General features: G+C 32.9%; 2 protein-coding genes across 2 annotated transcripts in view; one reads left to right on the top strand and one right to left on the bottom strand.

The window, feature by feature from the left end:
* The window catches only part of LOC139481922 (kinesin-like protein KIF21A), a 275,709-nt gene that overhangs the window by 202,211 nt on the left and 47,683 nt on the right, over positions 1–25,815 (bottom strand). The gene's annotated exons all lie outside the window — the stretch shown is intronic.
* Positions 9,003–12,441, top strand: LOC139481927 (uncharacterized). The gene is made up of 2 exons (XM_071265493.1): positions 9,003–9,058; positions 10,210–12,441. The coding sequence occupies exon 2, from the start codon at positions 10,218–10,220 to the stop codon at positions 11,898–11,900; it is 1,683 nt and encodes a 560-aa protein (XP_071121594.1). The 5' UTR covers positions 9,003–9,058; positions 10,210–10,217; the 3' UTR covers positions 11,901–12,441.

Below are 25,815 nucleotides of genomic sequence, written 5' to 3'. Positions count from 1 at the left end.
GTTGATGAGTTCGGAGGATTGACTTTTCATCAGACAATCGGTATTCAAATGGATTCTTATTGTGTAATCCTGGTCTTTTCGTTTTTTGTGCTCGTATGGAGTAGAATTAGTCCACAACCTTCTTAAAGACATGATTAAAAAGCACCTTGTGTAATTCTTTACTTTTACTTTCAGATATATTGAAGATGACTATCATTTTATAGCCAATTTTTAATCAGGGCTGGCATCTCATATATCCCTAGTAAACTCGAAATTAAGGATACTACTGATACTAGAAGGACTTCTCCATACCTTAATCTTTTCCTCAATTTTGACTCAGATGCCTTCATGGACGACTTCAGACTAAAATCTACGACACACGCGATTATTTCTTCATAATTATCAATTTGCCATTTCTCAAGCAGATACATACATTCTGTCCCATCGTATGGTGCTTATATATCTTAATTGATACGTTATGCTCGTCCATGTTTACACTATACAGACTTCATATACAGGAGTGTGCTCCTTAAACAGAAACAGCTCCGAAACGAGTTATTAAAATGAAAGTCCTTGTATGTGATGAGCACAATCACAAATTTGTTTATTTATACGACGAGTCTGTCTCAACTAACAAATGACATTTGACCACGTCTTACATTGTTGTTTACCATTTACGTTGTTTGGTCTGTTAAGTACCGAACGTGACCTTTTCCCTAAAATGTTTTTTCCTGAGTGTGAATTAGCATTACTTTAGACTTGTCTTCAGAACGACAAGTAATTCTTTTGAAAAATAAACCTAACCTGAACGATCCAATAATGACCTGCGTCAGGTAAATTTTACCTAAATGAAATACAAACTACAAAGTACAAAACATTTAAACCCGGTTGTTGCTGCAAATTGTGTGTCATTGGTAATTGTTTTCTCTTTTAAAACTTTTAAAATCATTTTGGACAAAATTGGTCTCGTTGTATCAAGATAGAGAAAAAAGAATTACCTCCCTATCTATATGCTCAATCCTTCTTTTGGGCAATCCTAGCATCAGTGTATAATGTGAAAGAAAAGCACATATAAAAAAAATAAACCCATTGTTACCATACCCGAAATATATATATATAAAATATATATAACACTAGATGTCTATACTACATAGATACCAACCGACGGCACAACAAAACCCTCATGTGTGAATTCATGTGCTTCGGATGGACAAACAGATCCTTGTTCAACGTATTTCACTGTTAATAACTTCTCTTTATCTTTCACACTGACTGGAACATACAAGTTTTCATGATAACTGCATGTAAATGCAATTAAAATGGATGGACATTTTCATTCAAGAGTGAAAACTTCATTAATGTGTCAGTTACCGACTTTGACCGGATGACTTTATTGTAGGTCTGAATTCACAGCACACATTTTTTTGCATATAAATCGTAATTGAAGTATTTTAACGACTTACTTGTTAAACTAGCTCATATAATAAGTTTTGCGGCTTAAAAATTCTCTCTCTATATGTTATAGTTTTTAAAATTGTAGGCCAAAAACAAACAGTTTCTCTTCTTCAACATATGTAGCTACTTTAGTTAAGTTTCTGTATCTGAGCGTTTTTGGGCTTCTTTTACTTTAAGGGTCCCTATACTTTAGAGTTAAGGATCATTCATGGTAATGGTTAGGTTAGGGATGTTTTAGGTAAGGGTTAGGTTTTAGGATTGGGACTAGTATTAGGTTTAGGTATAGTTTAGCGTAAGGTTTGGGGTTAATGATAGTGTAGTATAGCTATGTATGGGTTGGGACCCCTAAAGTAAACGAAGGCCGAGTTTTTGGTTAAAATAAAAATATACGGACAGCAACATTGAAACGTAACAAGTAGACTTATAATTTCATCTATGTTCCTTGTTAATCCTGTCTGGGCTGATAATTTTTGCAGTTTAAAATGAGATTTCCTATTCAAATGTTATTGTATTTGACAGTTTTCTGTTGTTTTATTCTCTTGATGACAAATTGGTTTCTTCTCACTTCGTTTGTTTTCTAGTCCCTACTTGACGCATTTTATTGATAATTGATAACTGGTTAAACTATACTTTCTTGTTAGTCTTTTTAAGCTGAAATTTAATCTATGTTCTTTTTTTTTTATTTGTCTTTCTAGTATACGCTATAGTTATCAAGATAATAACAAAACAAAACTGCAAAAAAATGCTAAAAATAAGATATCTTAGTGGCAATAAGACCCACAAACGGGATTGTATGGTTTATATGCAAACTTGCAGGGTAATGAAACATGCTAGATTCAATAATTGGGTGTCAATCTAATCAAAATTAAAGTTTTAATTGCTCCCGTTCTGATATGTCGCGCGCCAAGGCCTTTTAAATGCGCGACACATCAGAACGGGAGCAATTAAAGGATTTAATTTTAATTAGATTGTTTTTGTGTATTAGACATAGAAAAAAACGTGTATTTTTACGGGTAAAATTTCAGGTTTGCCGTTCCAGAAATAAATAAGTTAAAAAAAGTAGAACATGTAGAATGCAAAGATCGAATAAAAGCAGAGATGTCCATAATAAGTAGTTATATTTCTTAATCTACCCAAATCGTTAGTGTGTAGATAAAAATTAATCAGACCTAAATAAGTCATGTGATTGATAACCTACCTGGTGAATCATCAGACAGTAGTGCAGATAATTCGAATCGAAAGGTAATTTTAATATTTTATTTAATATCTAAAGTATTATTTTTTTCAGTAAAGTCAAGCTCCCTAATATAACAAGTATAATTATTTCCTAAGTACGTGAAAGTTTTTTTTTTTTTTTTTTATTAATTCAACTTTTGTTCTGGAAACCTGGAACCTTATTTATATATATTGATGAGTATCGTTAGTATGTAAACAGTTAGGGGTAATGAATTGTCCTCGTTTATGAATGTGTTTTAAATTTGATAGATGCTTTTGTGTTCTTTTAAATTGTTTCTTTTAAAATTGTAGCACGATGATGATTGCTGTACCCATATTTTGACTATTTTATGTATTATGTCTGTTTAGTTCACGCATCATTGTAAATATAAAGTAATTTGACGAGACTGTCGTACAAAGTGACAGGTTTAGCGCTATAAAACCAGGTTTAAACTACCATTTTCTACGTTTAAAAATGCCTGTTCCAAGTCAGGAATATGACAGTTGTTGTCCATTCGTTTTTGATGTGTTTTGTCATTTGATTTTGCCATGTGATTAGGTACTTTCCAATTTGATTTTTCTCAAATTTTTTCAAGTTCAGTATTTTTGTGATTTTACTTTTTATATTATTTTTGTTATAGCAAGGATATTTGTATAGAGTTATGTCAAGCATCTGACCAACATACATGCATATTTATATATAATATCTATGTTTCCATTTGACCAAAGAAAATAATGAAAATCTATTGCACATTTTATGCCTTTATACAAAGGGATTATTGGTCAAATATCCAAAAATATCACAATAACGTAAGAAAAAATTCCAAATCACGTGAGAATAACCATTCAACATATCTTTTCTTGTGAAACAAAAATTAACTCTAAATTGTTCAAACATAAATATCTACAAAATAAGATCAAGAACAGTAACTCTCTTTTTTGTTGTTGTATATAAATATAACAAGTACCTATCTATTTATGGAACTTGAAGCTATAATTTCGGATATTGCAAGTCACAGACTTTTCAAGCCATGCATGCAGTCCGCATTGGAAAAGATGAAAAAGAGAAAAGATCTTTCCTTACTGTTTCCTTTGCCAACAAAGGTCTCGATGGCATCAACTGAGGAAATATCCTTCATAAAAATTAGTTCAATCGAAAATACCTCCTTATTTCAAAGACCAGTATGTACCAATCATTTCTTATACCTATACCAAACCTATTGCAACTAAAATTTTCAATCACAAACACGTTTTGCAGGATCTCGATATTGACGACTTCAAGTCTAAACCTCCTGATTGCACTTGTGCTAGTTCCCAATTCACATATAATCCGGCTAGCCACGTTATTACCGGTGACCTCAACATTGTTAATAACACTTCTCTACGAAATGTCTAATCAAAAGGTCCGAAATATCGTGAGCCTAAATCCATCATTTGGAAATACAACTTTAAAATTTTCATGGATTCAATCGAGGATTAAGCGCGGGAAGGAAGACGTAGACACTCTTTCCGAATGGACCAAGGCAGTGATGTCGTTGATACAAATCAGAATTAAAAAACTATATGGGTCTATCAATGCCCATGCTACGTCAATCTTTAAAAACCCAAATGTTGGAAAACACTTATTCTACCTCCATGACGAATATGTTGTTGTCCCCGCAGATAAAGCCCCAAACAACATCGTTTTTGTATGTAAAACTCATTACATTAACTGCCTGATAAACGACTTAGGTATTGACAATTCACTTGGAAACTCAACATATACCCTCACGACACTTACCAAAGAGGACATCCTGGATAATCAAAGGTCTGTTCTATGTTCCTTTGGAATTTCAACGAAAGATGAAGAATTGGATCTTCCATCACTGTATTATACCTAAACTACATAAGTGTCCTTACGAACAACGGTATATTGCTGTGTCTTCCAAGTGCTCAACCAAACTTCTTTCTAAATTATTAACATCTATATTATAAGCAATCAAACACGGGCTTCAAAGTTATTGCGAAACTGCCTATTCTAGAGGTGGCGTGAATCAGATGTGGATACTTAAAATTCCAAAGATCTTTTAGAGTACATACAATCTAACTCTCTTTCCCACTACTTGCCGACTTGTTTCTTTATTATTATGAGGCTGACTTCATGCAGGAACTTCTAAGGAAGAAAGATAGGAAGTTAGCGATATCCTAATTCTACTTTCCGCTATATAGATGATGTTCTTTCACTAAATAATTCAAAATTTGGTTACAATGTGGAATGCATCTATCCCATCGAACTAGAGATTAAGGATACTACAGATACAGTTAAGTCGGCCTCATATCTTGACTTACATCTAGAAATTGACAATAAGGGTCGGTTGAAAACAAAACTTTACGACAAACGAGATGAAATCAGCTTTCAAATTGTGAACTTTTCATTTCTAAGTAGCAACATTCCAGCAGCACCTGCATACGGTGTATATATCTCCAAATTGATACGATATTCCCGTGGTGGGGTTCGTGTTGTTTATTCATGTTATTCTTTAGTTTTCTATGTTGTGTCATGTGTACTATTGTTTGTCTGTTTGTCTTTTTCATTTTTAGCCATGGCGTTGTCCGTTTATTTTCGATTTATGAGTTTGATTGTCTCTTTTGTATCTTTCGTCCCTCTTTTTGAATCTATTCTCCATCTAATTGCAAAAAGTGGAAACTTGGTACATGCATAAAATGCTTTATCAATTAATCTCTTTGTCTACCTTACTGATATATTTTTTTTAATAGCATAGCGCTGATGAGTTGTAATGAGACATGCTTTGAATAGATAAAGGAAGATGTGATATGAGTGCCAATTAGACAACTCTCCATCCAAATAATAATTTATAAAAGTAAACCATTATAGGTCAATGTACGGCCTTCAACACGGAGCCTTGGCTCACACCGATCAACAAGCTATAAAGGGCCTTAAAATTACTAGACGTGCAAAACCATTCAAACGGGAAAACCAACGGTCTAATCTATTAAAAACGTGAAACGAGAAACACGATTAAATTACATAAACAAACGACAACTTCCGAGATTTTTGTTATAAAATTTGGAACATAGATTACACACCTGCTTTTCTATGATGTGCTAGCGTTTATTTTTTACAAAAAGTTATAAGAAACCTCCAGTTCCAAAACTGCTCGTGCTGAGCCACTAACGTCACTCTGAATATCTATTACCACTCTGTATATCTATCACGACTCTGTATATCTTTCACCAATCTGTATATCTATCACCACTTTGTTTATATATCACTCCTCTGTTTATCTGTCACTACTATGTATACCTACCACCACTCTGAATATCTAGCATCACGATCTATATCTATCCCCAATCTGTACATATATCACCACTCTGAATATCTATCACCACTATGTATATCTATTATGACCCTGTATATCTATCATCACTCTGTATATCTATCATCACTCTGAATATCTATCACCACTCTGTATATCTATCCCCACTCTGTACATATATTACCACTCTGAATATCTATCACCACTCTGTATATTTATCACCACTCTGTATATCTATCATCACTCTGAATATATATCACCACTCTGTATATATATCACCACTCTGTATATCTCTCGCCACTTTGTCCATCAACCACCAGTCTGTATATCTATCATCACTCTGTATATCTAGCATCACGATGTATATCTATCCCCACTCTGTACATATATCACCACTCTGATTATCTATCACCACTCTGTATATCTATCATGACTCCGTATATCTATAAACACTCTATATATATGTCACCACTCTGTATCTCTATCACCACTCTGTATATCTATCACGACTCTGTATATCTTTCACCAATCTGTATATCTATCACCACTCTGAATATCTATCACCACTCTGTATATCTATCATGACTTTGTAGATCTATCAAAACTCTATATATATGTCACCACTCTGTATATATATCACCACTCTGTATATCTATCATCATTCTGTATATCTATCATCACTCTGAATATCTATCACTCCTCTGTTTATCTGTCACTACTATGTATACCTACCACCACTCTGAATATCTAGCATCACGATCTATATCTATCCCCACTCTGTACATATATCACCACTCTGAATATCTATCACCACTCTGTATATCTATTATGACCCTGTATATCTATCATCACTCTGTATATCTATCACCACTCTAAATATCTATCACCACTCTTTATATCTATCCCCACTCTGTACATATATCACCACTCTGAATATCTATCACCACTCTGTATATCTATCATGACTTTGTAGATCTATCAAAGCTCTATATATATGTCACCACTCTGTATATATATCACCACTCTGTATATCTATCATCACTCTGTATATCTATCATCACTCTGAATATCTATCACCACTCTGTATATCTATCCCCTCTCTGTACATATATCACCAGTCTGAATATCTATCACCACTCTGTATATCTATCAACACTCCATATATATGTCACCACCCTGTATATCTACCCCACTCTGTATTTATATCATCACTCTGAATATATATCACCACTCTGTATATATATATCACCACTATGTATATATATATCAACACTCAGAATAAAATTGAGAATGGAAATGGGGAATGTGTCAAAGAGAAAACAACCCGACCAAATAAAAAACAACAGCAGAGGGTCACCAACAGGTCTTCAATGTAGCGAGAAATTCCCGCACCCGGAGTCGTCCTTCAGCTGGCCCATAAACAAATATATACTAGTCCAGTGATAATGAACGCCATACTAATTTCCAAATTGTACACAAGAAACTAAAATTAAAATAATACAAGACTAACAAAGGCCAGAGGCTCCTGACTTGGGACAAGCGCAAAAATGCGGCGGGGTTAAACATGTATGTGAGATCTCAACCCTCCCCCTATACCTCTAACCAATGTAGAAAAGTAAACGCATAACAATACGCAAATTAAAATTCAGTTCAAGAGAAGTCCGAGTCTGATGTCAGAAGATGTAACCAAAGAAAATAAACAAAATGACAATAATACATAAATAACAACAGACTACTAGCAGTTAACTGACATGCCAGCTCCAGACTTCAATTAAACTGACTGGAAGATTATGATTTCATCATATGAACATCAGGCACAATCCTTCCCGTTAGGGGTTTAGTATCATACCATCATAACATATATGAGAAGAACATAACCCGTGTCATGCCAACAACTGTTTTTAGAATAAATGTGTTTAGTTCCGATGCAAAGACCTTATCAGTGACTCAATATTAACGCCAACATATGCAATCTTTAATGACTTGACAACAGTATCGTAATTATATCCCTTCTTAATAAGTCTATTCAAAAATTTTGTAAGTTTCTGAGGTGAATACTGACACCTTTGTGCTTTATAAAGAATATTTCCATAAAAAAATGGATGTGAAATACCTGAACGTATTAGAAGTCTGCATGTTGAGTTTAATTTACGAATGATGTCTTTATACCGATGATAAAATTTAGTAAATGTTTTGACTAGTTTGTGATATCGAAAACCCTGGTGTAATAATTTTTCAGTAATACATAAATTTCTCTCGTTAAAATCTAAAACATTTATACATACACGAGCGAATCGTACAAGTTGAGATATATAAACACCGTAAGATGGTGACAAGGGAACGTCACCATCTAAAAATGTCTATCACCAGTCTGTATATCTATCATCACTCTGAATATATATCACCATTCTGTATATCTATCAGCACTCTGTATATCTACCACCAGTCTTAATTTCTGTAATCGAATGAGAGACAAATAGAAACTTTTAACGATTTAAACGTTGTAGATTTGAGAGACGTATTGAATCTTAGTGAAACAAAAGAGAATCCGGATCCAATATATATTTGCTTTTTAATAATTTCTATTTTACTTAGTTAATTTCTCTATCTACTTATGTTTTTGAGAAAATGCAAGCAATGGTTAATATCGAAATAAATATAATGACAATTACTCCTATGCGTAAGGAGTCAACTGACAGTTTCAAACGTTTTGACTTTTTTGTAGATCTTATCTGGGCTGACATTTTTGCCGGTACCACGATTTCCCGAGTATTACAAAAACTATTTAACATCCAAAGAAAAAATTGATAATTTTCAATATAACGTATTTCCCAATACATTGATACAAATTGTACTTTCAATGTAATATAAAAAACCTAGTGAAATTGATATTAATTAATTGAAAACGCAGATATTGAAAGAGAATTAGAAAAGTCAGAAATAACTATATGTTCATTTTCAAAACACCGTTATCGTACTTGTCAGTTGTGGAATTTGAAAATTTGCGGCATTTATCAGTTTATAAATCCGTCACATGATTATTAACCTTCCTGGTAAACCAGACGGGAATGCATTATATCTCAAATTAAAAGGTAACTTTTAGATTTATGTGGTATTTCAAAGATTTATTCTTCTCTAGATACATTATCTATTGTCCCTTATACGATGATTACTAAAAAATATGAAATTTATATACGTTTATTTTTTTCAACTTTCGTTTTTGGCTCGTACAGAACCATGATAACATACATATGTTTATGATTATTTATATCATGTCCCAGTTCTGGGGCAAACCGTTGTCTTTGATCGTTTTAATTTCATTGCTATAAAAAAGGATATGAATGGTACTATACCAATACTTGGATCTACATATACTAACCATTGTACCAAGGAAGGCTACTAACACAACTTTAATAAATATGCATGGTGTACATTGTTTCAATACCCCAGCTTCTACAAATTAAAGGGGTCAGTTGACAAAACACCAAAGAAATACCACCAAATCGAAAGAAAAGTCCAAATCTTGTAATAATAAATATATCTTATATGTGAAAAAAAAGAACAAATTTCCGAATTTTATTTGACATAATTCATTACAACATAATGCAAAGAACCGTAACTCTTATCCCTTTTGTGTAACAATATAATATGTAATAATAACTATAATATAGTTTTTAATTTAAACTCCTGAAAAGAAATAGGAAAAAAGAAACTTAACACATTTGATTCAAAACATGTGTTTTGAAATCAATATAATCATTCATTTTCGAATTTTAATACATTTTTAAATGGTTGCTATGGAAACAAACTATTTAGTAAATTCAAAGTTTAAACTTTTTGAATAGTTTGGGGTTTTGTCTGTTAACATTTAAAATACCATATTGTTTTATTGATAAACAAAATTTCGATGGGACTTTCAATTCAATTTCAATTTTCAAAAGCGTCTTTTTTACCTATATTCAGGCAAAATGTTGTATTGACGGTTACCATGGCAACGCACATTATACAGGAAAAATAATGCCAAAATTTACTCATATACCAATGTTTTTATATCATATAGGCCAAAACAAATTAATTCTGTGACATGTCATGATTCACCCTCTGCATGATTTTTAAAAATACAGGTATTTTAAACCAAAGTCAAATTGAATTCAATTTTAGAATATTTACTTTTAAAGATGGTACCACCGACTGCAAAACTATTGTTATGGCTAATAATTTATCATTGATTCTAATTTTGAAGTGTGTTTAATGGCTGCACCATCTCAAAGCTGTGGTGTTTGTGACCTCCGTCACATCACAAAACCATGCATAGTCTGGTGTACAGAATGTGACGAGGGACTATGTTCAGAATGCAAGGAACACCATAGTTTGTCTAAGTCATCGAGAAGCCACAGTGTGATACCTATTGCCGAATACCTGAAACTGCCAGCGGATGTACTAAAAATTACTCAGTATTGTAGCAAACACGACGAAAAGTTTCAGATATACTGTCAAAAGCATGAATGTCCCTGCTGCAGCAAGTGTATCGTAGAAAGCCACAAAGTATGCCAGGATATTGTCAATTTAGATGACGTCATTCAAAATGCAAAAACTTCCAATGCATTTAGCGAGATAGAGGAAACATTAGTTGAAGTAACAGAAAATCTACAGAAAATTCGCCAGCATCAACAGAACAATCTGTTGACTTTTAAAGAAAAAAGAAAAGAAATCGAAAAAGAACTAAAGAAAACTAGAATGAAGATCAACAACCACCTCGACAAACTACAAGAAGATTTAATGAAACAACTCATCGAGCTCGAAGAAAAAGAAAACTCTAAAATTTGTCAGTTAATGGCCTCGCTAGAGAAGAAAGAAAAAGAAATAGGAGAATGCCAAAATAGCCTATTGAACATCAAGAAACACGCAACAGATCTTCAAATGTTTCTCTCAATTAAGCAAATAGAAGAGGACATTTATAGCAAAGACAAAAAATTGCAGGCTCTTGTAGAAGGCAAGGAACAGTATACTCTTTCATATCAGATCAACACCTCTATCCAGAATATCATATCCGATATCAGAAGTTTTGGGGAAGTGCGTATTGAATCTAAACCATGCGACATAGTTCTGATCAAGAAGAAGGCCAGACAAGCCCAATTGATGATTCCAATCGTTCCAACAAAATCTATAGAAAATATAAAGCTAACGGTACACAAGTCCATCGACACTCAGGGAAATACTATTTTCGGATGTTGCATACTTCCAGATGATAGATTGGTATTTACTTACTACTCGGTCAAACAATTAAAAGTTTACAGCAATAAAGGATCAAAAGACTTTGAGATCAAGATGTCGTGTAAACCATTTGATATAGTATACATTAGAGAAGACAATACATTGGCTGTATCATCTAATAATCCAAGTACTATTACCATAATTAACCTGGAGACGAAACAAATGATGAAATCAATTGCATTGGGTTCTGAAATTTATGGCATAGACCTGAAAGATAATCAATTGATTTACTCGGGGAAAGACAAAGGTATACGAATGATCAATTTAAACGATGAGTCTATAAGTGACTTAGTCCGAGAAGCAATGGCCAGTGGTTGCTACACTGCAACATTTAGGGACAATATATATCATACAAACAATGCAACATACACTGTGACATGTTATAACCTACATGGTAAACTACTATGGACATTCCATAACGAAAGCGTTCTGAAGTCTCCTCATGGTATTGATGTAGATAATGATGGTAATGTGTTCGTGGTTGGGTACATATCGAACAACGTTGTAGTTATCTCCTCTGATGGAAAAAGACATAGAGAAATATTGACCGTAAGTGATGGTCTTGATAATCCAATTTCACTTCATTATAGTGGAACAACGAATCAGTTGCTAGTGGCGAACTACAACAATAGCAAAGCTTTTTTGTTAAATTGTACTTGAAGAAAAAAATAACAGTGTGAAGTGCTGTCTCTTTGAATCATTATATGAAATAATTATAGACAATAGACAATATCTATTTGCACAATTATATTGACATTAAAGGCTAAGGTAATGCACTTAAAAAATTATAAATTCCACAATGAACTGTATGTAACAACTAACCATAGTTTCTTATAAAATAATGGTGATGTGTTAAGTAAAGTATATTAAAAAATCCTTGTCAGGATTAAAGCGATTTATTTTGTTGTATGCATAGGCATGCATTTACAAAGTTCGAAATTAATAATTGATTATACAAAAAACCCATTTTTTGGCTCACCTGGTCCGGACGGCCATGTGATCTTTTCTAATCACTTGACGGCTATCGCCAGCATCGTCTTTCCTTATAATTTACCGTCAGTAAACTGGATACCATAACTCCACAAAACTACTTAAAAAGAACTATAATTTTTTTACGGAGATGATCCCGAAAATTAAGAAACTATCTTAGTAAACTTATCGATCCTTTAAATAAACTTATTCTTATAGGTTATCAATTCGACACTGTTATTAGATTTTTGAATATTGTCTTTATATATACTAATATTGATTTTTTGTCAGTTTATCAAAAAACAAACTACATATTATTGTTATATACATTTGCACTGTCATGGATCTACAAACTGTCGATACCTGTATCTTGGCAATGCACCAGGTCGTAATTTCTTCTGACCGTTTATGGCGTCTTTACACTAAATCTATTGGATATTGGATGTATACTGATTGATTATTTAGACTTAATTACCTGATTTTTTTATTAGTAGTTTTTGGCTTTGAACTAGCTGTCAGTTACTGCAAGTACTCTCAAATCGTACTTTCTTGTTAATTTGACCGGTTGATACTATGTGTAATGCTTCTTTGTTATTTAATAGATATACGAAGATGTGGTGTGAGTGTTAATGTTCATTTATTCAGGTTTATATCTGGTCTATATACCAGCTTTGCTAAGTGTTTGGTATTACTATGATTTTTCACTTAGATCTTCATACTATAAACATCAAAAATATTTATTTGTAAAATATGTTTCCTTTCTCTTATAAAAATGTACTCTCAGATCTGTGCTTAGTATCTTTTTGTCGAACCGATGTATAAGAACCCGGCCACGTCCACTCTGTTTTTGTTATATGTATTTCTAGTTGTGTCCATCTGATGAATTAAGCCTATTATAACTGATTTCTATAGTTTGTTCTTGTGTTGTACTGTTCCACCAATGTCACAGTTTAGGGGACGGTTGGGATCCCGATAACATGTTTCAACCCACCTCATGATGAATGTATATACCTGTTTCAAGTCAGGAGCCTGTACTTAAGTGGTTGTCGTTTGATGCTGTGGTTTCCGCTATTTTTTGTACATCAATAAGGCCTTTAAATTTCGTGTTTACATTCGTCATTTCGGGGCCTTTTATGGCTAACTATACGATATGCTCATAGTTGAAGGACGTATGGGGACCTAAAGTTGTTAATTGCTGTCTAATTTGGTCTTTTGTGAAGTATTGTCTTGTTGGTAACCATACAACATCTTCTTTTTTTATATAGCTTGATCATCAAGATGTTAAACTGAATATATTTCTAAAGTGTTAACTATTATTCTTTCTAATGTAAAAGAAGATTTTTAGAAATATTGTGATGATATATCTTCAATCAGAAGCGTTGGTCATATGTGGATTCTTAAAAATTGTATAGATCTACTGCTAAATCGTGGATCACAATGTCTGCAATTTAGCAGCAACATTCAGACCTTTGATTTTTCTACATTTAACCCTGCTATTCCTTATGCTCAATTGAAATATTGACTTCACGATCTCGAAATCGAAAAAGAAATAAAAAAGACCAGAATGAAGATCAACAGTCATCTCGACAAACTACACAAGGAATGAATGAAACAACTATATGCGATAGAAAAAAAAACTTGAAAATTTGTCAGTTATTGTCACCAATAAATATAAAGGAAAATGAAATATCAGAATGTCAGAGAAAAGTTATGAGCACGCAACGGACCTTCAAGTGCTCTTTCAATGAAACAAATAGAGGAGGGCGTCTATAGAAAACATAAAGTCCTGCAGTCGCTTGAACATGTTGAAGAAAGCAAGAGTTTCAAGCAAATTATTCTTTCATATAAGAAAGAGGTGGTGGTGATGTATACTATTTGTATAAAATAGGCGACACATACCAGTGTGTGCACGTTTGTTCTCAGTTTTGAAGAATGTTTCATCTGATGTTGAACAAAATCTAGAATAGAATGTCATGACACATGAACTCTATTTGTATTCAACACGAAACATTGGAAATGATTACATTTGGCATTTTCTCTAGTTTTTTTTAACCTCATGAATTTTATATTTCAAGTAACAATACATATGTTGTCTGATTATAATGGCTTGTAAATCTTTATGATGATGACCACGAATGCCTGGTTAACGTCTAGCGTCCATACAGTCTCAGGACGTAAACATGTCAATAAGATATGAATATAACTTCCGATTTGTACAAGACCAACACGTTGAGCACAAGCAAGTTCAAAATATAAAAAAACCCACAGGAAGACATGCAACCATACCCGAACAAATTATTGGCAGAGAAGTGGAAAATAACTATTGTCAAGTCTGCTTTAACTAAGTCGGTTGTCGAACCCAAGACCTCCCGTACTTGAGGCAAGCTCGCTACCATTTGAACATCGAGGCGGTAACTATATAATGGACCATTCACAAATTCAGTTATGCTTAATTCCTCGGTGATCGTATTTGCTGTTGACGGTATCTCTCTATCTCTTACACTTTACAGAAAATAGCCCAAAACGCAAAATATCATATTTTTTCATAATAAAAAAGACAGAAGAAGCTATAGGTGTATTTGTGTACTAAATAATAGGACACACATTTATGTTATTCAAAACGGAGTGGGGCTGGATGTCTTCCAGACATAGCTAATCCTATATTTAGTTACTAGTATCCAAAAGACAGTGCAAAACAACCCCATATGTGATTTCATAAGCTTCCGAAGGGTAATGAGACCCTGTTCAACTTGTCGTAAAGTAGTGATACTCAAAAAGAAGTTGATTCATAATCATGGTACTGTTGCCTTACATTGTCTTACAATTAGATCTTTTTTTCCCACTATATCTGTTTACTATTTCTCTCTATCTCTTACACTTACTAGAAACAGTGAAGTGTTCATGTTAATAGTCCATTTGCCAACTTCCGTTATTGACCCTGTTTTAAGAGATCCCTTTTTGAATTTGTCTCCCTTACAGGGTCATTACTTTTTATTTACAATGGAGAGCTAGCAGAAAGAGCAAATTTACCTGTGCGTAATGTGAGTAATCTTTAAGGTTTTCAAATCTTTTATTTACATTTATTTGTTTTTCAGCTTAATACTTTTGACATCAGAAATAATTTTTTCATGAAAAGTAAGTTAACCCGCCGTTACATCACTTTCAATTCATCATGTTTTGCATCGGCAATAGCCAATTTTGTCCGGTATAGAACCAGTCTACAATTGACAAAGGGAGGTAATTCGTTTAAAATGTGTGTCTAACAGATTGTACATTTGTTTGTCTTATTTTACTGCATATTCAATACATTTTACAGTTATCTCTTTATACCATACGGTTTTCGCCTAAACACTAAAATGTGTAGAGATCGTTAAGGAATGAAAATAATGACTTACTTGTTGTACTAACTAAATAAATATTGCTGCTTAAAGCATATATGTTCTCTTTTTTAAAATAACAAGCAAACATAAAAAAATGGTAAAAACATCTTTCAGAGCAATGACTCATAAGAGAAGTAATTTGATAATTTTCGTCTTAAACGTTTTCTGTAGATAGATATAGGAAAATTTGGTATAAGTGCCTATGCGACAACTCTCCATCCAAGTTAAAATTTATAAAAGTAAACCATTAAAGGTCAAGGTACGGTATCCAACACGGACCCTTGACTCATACCGAATAGCAATCTATAAAGGGCCCCAAAAACATTACTAGTGTAAAACCGTTCAAATAGGAAAACCAATGGTCTAATCCATATAAAAAAAAAAACGAGAAACGAGGAACACTTATAAAACCACTGAATGGCTCCTGAATTGGGTCAGGCGCAAAAAAATGCAGCGGGGTTGAATGTTTAAATAGGCGCCAACCTTCACTCTAAACTAAAACAATTGTGAATCGTAGCAACATGAAAATACACACTATAAGAACGAATTGATTTCATCTATGACACAATGTAAATACAAAATGGTAACAAAAATAGATGGGGAAGATGTAAAACAGTACCAGTTAGACAACCATTATCTCGGACAAAATGCCGCAAAATATGATATATACACAGGTAATTTTGTTGAAAGAGGGACGAAAGATACCAAAGGGACAGTCAAACTCATAAATTTAAAACAAACTGACAACGCCATGGCTAAAAATGAAAAAGACAAACAGAAAAACAATAGTACACATGACACAACATAGAAAACTAAAGAATAAACAACACGAACCCCACCAAAAACTAGGGGTGATCTCAGGTGCTCCGGAAGGGTTAGCAGATCCTGCTCCACATGCGGCACCCGTCGTGTTGCTTATGTGATAACAAATCCGGTAAATAGTCTAATTCGGTAGGTCACATTCAGGAAAGGGAAGGGGATTGTAGTTACAACGTAAGGAACATATCCGATATCATTTGTGATACGGTTATTCATTAACGGTCAACCAACTCGTGATGGCGTCCGTTGAAAGGTACGAGAACATAAGTGAAAATTTATCGGTATACCAAACACTTATGAAATGCCAATTATGAGGTTGAAAATACTGCATTCATCTCAGAAGGGAATTTTTACCGGTGTTTTGTGTTTAAAGCTTAACCTTGAAATAGAAAATTTAAATAACATATATGCATTAAAATGTTAAAAAATATTCTTTAAAATCTGTGCATATAAAAAATTAATTGCTGTGTATTTGAAAATGTCGGAAGTGACATTCACCTGTTCAGCAGGAAATGCTTCTGCGCTTCATATATAATGTAATGATCTCTTACTTTTGTGAGCTTATGTATGCAGCCATGATGGCAAAGTTGTTTGTTGATGGCCAGGTTGAGACAGAGGGTAGAGAACTGATGGCATGGATGTGCATGAAAAATTTGGAACGATGGCAGAGTTTCAAATATGGCTTCGATTTCATCGGGTAACAACTTTTTTTGTCATCCCATGTGGCATTTATATATTACCTGATCAAAATAGACGACCTTTGCATTCGGGCATTTTCCTGTTCATTACATTACAAATATCACACTGCTTATGTTTTAATGCACAATATTATGCTGCATTGTATAAACATGAATAAAGGCTCATGAATAGCGAAGAAAGATTTGAATTAAAAAAAATGAGCATTTATTCAACTGCCAGTATTGAAGGTAATACCAATTATTAGGGCTGTATGCGACAAACGTCAACTACTGACTGGAAACTCCTGGCATGGAACACGCACATTAAAAATGTTGTGGTGTAATATTGAGTACGGCAAACTGGTATGATTGCCAACGAGACAACTGTCAATCATAGACCATATGGTATGATGTAAGCCTTTAACAATGAACTTGCAAGTCATCGGTTGACGTTTGTTACAACACCAAGCAAGTTATTGTTCTTAAACTGATTTGTTTAACACATATAGGTCAGTTGTTCTTTTATTTCCATATTTACTATTGGTCTTTAATAATGTTTATTTGATGCAGCATAGTACCATACAGTATAGGGTTTTACTTATCATTTACAGCTAAACAGAGACCTACTGTTTATACATTTTTTATCTTTGTTTCAATTGTGGGTAGCAACTTTTCTGAAATCATACTACATCTCCTTATTTTTATATTGTAAGTATATTGTAAAAACGAATAGCTACTGGTCAATTTTCCAAATCCGATTTTTTTTCTATGGATGAGTTACGCCAGTTGACGGGATATCAATCGAAGTAAACAAGGTCAATGAAAAATCGATTCTTACTGTACATAATATTACAAGCTTTGTGACATACGAAATGTACGGAAATTGCACGCCCAATTGTCATCGTTGTTATATTGATCAATTAAGATACGTTGTTGCTTAATACAGAGACTTTTGAAAATATGAGGTTCTGTCTTGTTTTATTGCGAGTACAAATGGACATAATATTTAAAATCAATGATATAACAATGTCGTTTTCGTCTCATCAGATTATAAAAACAGTCACGTGATTAATAAGCTCAAACACATCAAACGAATGGATAGCAACTGCCATATTCCTGACTCGGCACAGGCAATTATTCATTTAGAAAATGGTGGATTTAGATCTGATTTTATAGACAACGATATGTGAACGAAAAAAAAGACATCATAGAATAAAAAGATAAAAATTTTAAAATTGGGGGACAACAGTCAATAGTGTGATATACTTTTAATCAGTTAAAAAGAAAACAAAAACAAAATAAAATAAGTAACAAACAAACACAAGAAGGCATATAGACAAAACAAACAAACAAAAATGAACCGCAACTCTCTATCTTTAATGTGTACACATATAACAAGTCAAAACAAAACAGGAAATCTAACTTGATTTTTTATATAAATTGTTTTATCATGTTTTCAACGTCTACTTTACCAAGATTATTTGACAATTGATTTATTGTAAATAAAGGCAACAGTAGTATACCGCTGTTCAAACTCATAAATCCATGGACAAAAAACAAAATCGGGGTAACAAACTAAAACTGAGGGAAACGCATATATATAAGAGGAGAACAACGACACAACACTACAATGTGACACACACAGAAACGGACCAAGCATCAGACAAAATCCCACGAGAATAACAAATATAACATCAAAACCAAATACAAGAATTTGGGATAGACAAGTACCGTGACGCGTCTTATCGCAATGTCAGATTACACTCAAAAATAAGAGAAAACAAACAACGCAACGTTAAATTGTAACACACACAGAAACGAACTATAATATAACAATGGCCATATTCCTGACTTGGTACAGGACATTTTTAAAGAAAAAATGGTGGGTTGAACCTGGTTTTGTGGCATGCCAAACCTCGCACTGTAATGGCATTGTTAAATATAACATTGAAATGACAACATAATATTACAGGACTACAATACAAATAAATAGGAGAACGTATTAGACAAGGAAACACATGATTAATGAATAACAAAAAGCATCAGGTTTAAAATTCAATACGCCAAAAACGCGCCTCGTTCACACAAGACTCACTAGTGACGCCCAGATATAAAAGATCGAAAGCGAAAAAAAGTACAAAGTTGTACAGCACTGAAGATCAAAAGTTGAAAAAGGTTGTGTCAAATACGGCTATGTTTTTATGCTTGGGATAGGAACATCCTTATTATTTAGAACAGTTAATGCTATTGCAAACAGAAAATTTTATCAAATGAATATAACAGATATACATAATGAAACTGAAGTATTAACTCATTACATAAAACAAACACAAATACATAATGCAAAAAGACCAATACAGAATAGACACACCCGACTCAGTCCAGGCCTCAACGCAGTAAATTATGAAAATGACGTCACATACTATGGTGAAAAGGCAGTAAAAAGTTACGTCACATTTGAATATATGAAATTTCTGAAACAGCAGAAAAATGACGTCACACATGAAAAACTTTCTCTCAAAAGTAAGATAGAATTAGGATTGATTAAAGATTATAATAGAACTAAATACTGATATTGCATGTCATCAGTGTCTGAGTAGAAAGTTGATGAAACAGGGGTATGTCAAAGAACGTCTCGTTCTTTTTCTAAAAAAGTTCATCGGAAGGTACCAAGACCTTGTTGATAAATATTCCGTATCAACTTCTCAAATAATACACGATGGTCTTGATGTATAGATTCTTCGTACTGATGTTGTTTATCATCTTAACAACGTGTTTTATAGTTCTTTCATTTGTCTTTTTTTTATTATTAATATTACTTTTACTGTTGAATGCTTTCATGTGATATCCGTTTCACGTGGCTCGGTACTTATACATCTCGTCAATGTGTTTGTATTGGCTTTCATTATTTTTTTGTGGTTTGTTTTGTATTTGCGACTTTTTGTATTTCTTTGTTTCTTATAACGTGACTCTGTACTTTAAAAGATCCCGTCAGTATGATATTGTTCTATTATATGTCATTATGATATATTTCTGTTATGAATTACAATATACGTTGAACCACAAACGTCAAAATCATTCAATCGCGTAGTGAAATTAACTATTTTTGGATTCTTATAAATTCTATATATAACTTTTGGACTAGTTAAAATCTCGGTCTATTTCTTAAATTTATTCTTTCACACTTTTCATTTTTTAACCCTGTATGCTAACATTCCCATGAACATTTTAAAATTGTTTGTACGCACATTGAACGACAAATTTATGTGACGTATAAAATTTTCTGACGTCAGACACTGAAATCAATATATGTGTTCGTAGATAGTAGATGTTTTTGTGTTCTGTTAAATTGTTCCTTTTAAAATTGTTAAACGATGATGACTGACGTACCCATATTTTGACTATTATATTTATTGTGTCTGTTTATTTAACGCATCAATGTAAAAATATCGGAAATTGATGAGACTGTCATTAAAGTGAGAGGGTTAGCGCTATAGAACCAGGTTTAATCCACCATTTTCTACATTTGAAAATGCCTTTACCAAGTCAGGAATATGACAGTTCTTGTCCATTCGTTTTTGATGCGTTTTGTTATTTGATTTTGCCATGTGATTATGGACTTTCCCAATTGATCTTCCTCTAAGTACAGTATTTTTGTGATTTTACTTTTTAAACACAATGCATATTGCAATACTTTTTAATAGCAATTAACTATAATATATATATGTAGAGTTTGAATCCAACTTCAAACGTAAATTATCGTACAGATTACGTTGACCAAAATTAAATCTAATAAATGACGGCGGTGATTAATTTTTCTTTCCATAACACATAAATATAATAGAAAAGACGTCAACACATTTGACAAAATCCGATGAGAATTACAAATATAACATTAAACATTTAAACTAAATACATGAATTTGGGATAGACAAGTACCGTAACACGTCTTATAGTAATGCGAATTCACACTCAGCAAAACAGTCACAATCGGGAATAAGTCACGTTTGGTAATTAAAAGATTAGACGACATAATGACAAACCACAATCTACCATGTGGTAAAAATGTCCTTAGCTAGTTTGGTTAAAGACACATCGTATGGATCCACCAATTCGTGATGGTGTCCCTAACATTTACGGAGTGTCAATTTTAATCTGTCCTCCTCATAACTTTGTTGGAGAAGTTTCTGCGTAAGGAGCACACTCCTGTATATGAAGTCCGTATAGTGTGAACAAGCACGTGAATAACGTATCAATTGTGATATGTAAACACCATACGAAGGGGCAGATGATATGTTACTGCTGAGAAATGGGAAATTTATAATTGGGAAGTTGAAATCGTCCCGTTTGTAATAGATTTTCGTGTGAAGTCGTCCATCTACGTCAATATTGAGGAAAAGATCAAGGTATGAAGCAGTCCTTCTAGTATCAGTAGTATCCTTAATTTCAAGTTAACTGGGATATATGAGATGTAAGTATTGGCTGAAGTATGGGTTATTCAATGATAGAACATCATCAAGATATCGGAAAGTAAAATTAAAGAATTTCGCAAGGTGCATTTTCTTTTTGTCTTTTAGAAGGTTCTGAAAGAAGGTAAACCATAACTCTCTATCTTTATTGTGTACAAATATTACAAGTCATAAAAACTATCACAGGTTTTGATTTATTCTCCGTCTTATTAAAAGATAAACAAAAAAGAAAATTTTATTTGATTCTAGTTTGAAATGTTTTATTACGTCTTTCAACGTCTACTTTACCAAGATTATAGTACATTTATTTATGATGAACCGTAACTCTCTATCTTTATTATGTACAAATAAGAAAGAAATACAAACAGGAAAAACTAATACAGATTTGAACTTATTCTCCTTCTTGTTTAACGAACATCTGGGAACTTGATTTAATGCATAAAATGTTATACAATTTTTTATTTGTCTCCTTTACCAAGATTTTGGTTTTTGAATATCATAGTCCTGCTAAATTAGAACTTGACATGCAATTAAGTTTATAATTGTAACAAAATATAACTAATATTTACAATCGATCAATGGAGATCAATGGAGATTAATGGAGATCAATGGAGATCAATGGAGATCAATGGAGATCAATGGAGATCAATGGAGATCAATGGAGATTAATGGAGATCAATGGAGATCAATGGAGATCAATGGCTCATCAATCAAATCCAAATTAATTATCTTTAGCTCATACGATAAATAACAATGTAAAACAATCGTCGTATTTTAAACCATAAGATGGTGAACTTTATATTTTAAGCAAATCGAATAGAATTTCTTACCTATGTTCCTTATTTGCCACTATATTTCCTATTAGGCTAAAATAGCCATCCGATTTAACAATTTTAATATTTGACACTCGATCAGATGGAAAACAAGTTACAACAAATACAATTTATTTTGATTTTTGGCAATTAGATAGCCGTTTGAATGAGATCAGTAAGAACAATATCCATTTTAGAAACTGTGAAAGAGGTGGTTTAAAAAACTGTTTGTATAAAACAGGCGATACATATCAGTGTCTGCACTTTTGTTTTCAGTTTAGAAAATGTAACATTAAATAATTATTCTAATGTTGAACAAAATCTAAAATAAATTGTCGTGACACATGAAAACTATTTGTATTCAAGACGAAATGTTGGAAATGCTAGTTAAATTTAACATTTCCCCCTGTTTCCTAACCTAATGAGTTTGTTATTTCAAGATGTCTGATTATGGCTGGTAAATCCTAATGATGATGACTACGAATGACTGGTTAACGTCCAGCGGCAGGTTAAATTCTTACTCCGGACAAACATGTTAATGTCATATAAATAATACCCCTGATTTCTACAAGACCAACACGCTGAGCACGATTTCAAGCGTGCTAGTACACAATGTAAAAAACCCACAGGAAGACATGCCACAACATCCGAACAAATTATTCTAAATTAAGAACAACGAGGTCGCGTGCTTAGTTTGGCAGAGAAGTGGAAAATAACTATTGTCAAGTCTGCTTTAACTAGGTCGGGTGTCGAACCCTTGACCTCCCGTACTTGATAAAAGCTCGCTACCATGAGAACATCGAGGAAATAACGTATATAATGGACCGATTCATAAATTCAGTTATGTTAATTGGATTATAGCTCTTCATCTTTTATATAAGCTTTGGATTTCAAATATTTTGGCCACGAGCATCACTGAAGAGACATGTATTGCCGAAATGCGCATCTGGTGCAAGAAAATTGATACCGTTAATTTTATTTACTATCACTGGGTCGATGCCTCTGCTGGTGGACTATTAGTCCCCGAGGGTATCACCAGCCCAGTAGCCAGTACTTCGGTACTGGCATGAAAATACGGATTTTTTTTGTGTTATTAAAATTTGCTGTTACAAAATGATAGAAATTATTATAAATTAAGGAATGTATCTCCCTCATGCAAAGCTCTGATTCCTTTCACGGATTTGGCTATACTTTTTGAACCTTTTGGATTATAGCTCTTCATCTTTTATATAAGCTTTGGATTTCAAATATTTTGGCCACGAGCATCACTGAAGAGACATGTATTGTCGAAATGCGCATCTGGTGCAAGAAAATTGATACCGTTAATTTTATTTACTATCACTGGGTCGATGCCTCTGCTGGTGGACTATTAGTCCCCGAGGGTATCACCAGCCCAGTAGCCAGTACTTCGGTACTGGCATTAAAATACGAATTTTTTTTGTGTTATTAAAATTTGCTGTTACAAAATGATAGAAATTATTATAAATTAAGGAATGTATCTCCCTCATGCAAAGCTCTGATTCCTTTCACGGATTTGGCTATACTTTTTGAACCTTTTGGATTATAGCTCTTCATCTTTTATATAAGCTTTGGATTTCAAATATTTTGGCCACGAGCATCACTGAAGAGACATGTATTGTCGAAATGCGCATCTGGTGCAAGAAAATTGATACCGTTAATTTTATTTAAACTTCTTGGTGATCGTATTTGCTGTTGATGGTATCTCCCTATCTCTTATACTTTTTAAGATATAAGCAAAATTTTTAAAATATTGATATTATCTGTTCATAGAAAGGGACAAGTGTATTTTTGTAGAAAATATATAATGGAGTATGTACTTTTGTTATTCAAAATATATAACAAGGGTATGGTACTGTGTGTCTACACTACATAGATACCTGAAGACTTGGGAAAACAACATCACGTGTAATTGCATGTGCTTAAGAAAGATAATCAGATCCTGTTCAACGTGTGGTAACCCAGCGACAACTATAAGAAGTTGTTTACAATGTTTCTAATGTTATGTTATAACTAGATATTTTTGTATTCACCTTTTCTGTTTCCAATTAACTCTATCTACATGTGTATTCCACTGACTAGAACATTAAAGTTTTCATGAAACTTGCATATGAATCAAAATGTGTGAACCTTGTGATTTAAAGGTAATAACTCCTTGAAAGAGTCAATTGTCGACTTTACTCAGAAGGCTTTATTGTAGATTTTATTTTACTGCATACATTTTGCATCTTACAGTTTCTCGCTATCTGCCATATAATTGTTGTCAAATACAAAAATGTGTAAAATCTTTATTGAAGAATATAAACGACTTACTTCTTAACTTAGCTTTAATGATAAGTTTTGCTGCCTAAAGTTTCTCTCTCTATATGTTATAGTTTTATAGATTATAAGCAAAAATAAATATAGTTTTGCTTTTTAGTTTTTACGTTAGTTCGTTTTTGGTTAAAATCAAAATATAAGGACACCAACTTCGAAACGTAAGAAGTTGGATAATAATTTCATTTATTTCCTTGTAGATCCTGTCTGGGTTGATAATTTTTGCAGTTTAAATAAGATGGCTAATACTATTTGTTATTGTGGTGTAAATTACATTTGTTGTTATTTTTAAGATTATAGCCAAACATAGGTAAAATATTCATTTAAGGTCGATATCTCGTACAATATGTACAAGTAATCGACTGGCTATTTAATTTTTTGAGTCGAAGTTGATGAGACAAATGATCAACTGCAATTTTGTTGATTATTCTATTTTTTTTGTTTTCTTTATGCAAATTGGATTCTGCTTGCTAAAATTTCTCTTCTGGTCGCTTCGTGATGTTTTTTAATTGTTGCCAATTGGTTAACAGATAAAGGCAACAGTAGTATACCGCTGTTCGAAAGTCATTAATTGAGAAAACAGATCCGGGTCACAATCTTAAACCGAGGAACACATCAACTATAAGAGGAAAACAACGAAACAACAGAAACACTGAAGTGCAACAAAAAGCAAACGACAAGGCAACAAACACAGAAACACACAATGAGATAACAACTGCCATTTTCCTGATTTGGTACAGGACATTTTAAGACAAAATGGTGTATTGAATCTGGTTTTGTGGCTAGCCAAACCTCGCGCTTTTATGGCAATTTTAAATATGCCACTCAAATGACAAAATTACATGACAGATATACAGTACAAATAAATGCAAGAACATTAAGTACAAAGAAATACACAAATGGACAATTAAATAGTACATTTCGATATGCTGACAACAAAACAAACACGTAAAACAACCTAGGACAGCACACATAAACAGCTCAACAGAACCATGAACTGGTCGTTAAAAAGTGACGTCACAGGTATATTTATAAAACAAGATTATGTTTGTAATTATGTTATTTGATGTATTTTATAATAATTACAAATCTATTAATATAGAATTGTGTTAGTT

Source organism: Mytilus edulis, chromosome 7 (assembly GCF_963676685.1).
Source record: "Mytilus edulis chromosome 7, xbMytEdul2.2, whole genome shotgun sequence".
NCBI classification, from domain to species: Eukaryota; Metazoa; Mollusca; class Bivalvia; order Mytilida; family Mytilidae; genus Mytilus; species Mytilus edulis.
The sequence above is the reverse complement of the archived record's forward strand: the minus strand, read 5'-3'. Positions and strand labels throughout refer to the sequence as shown.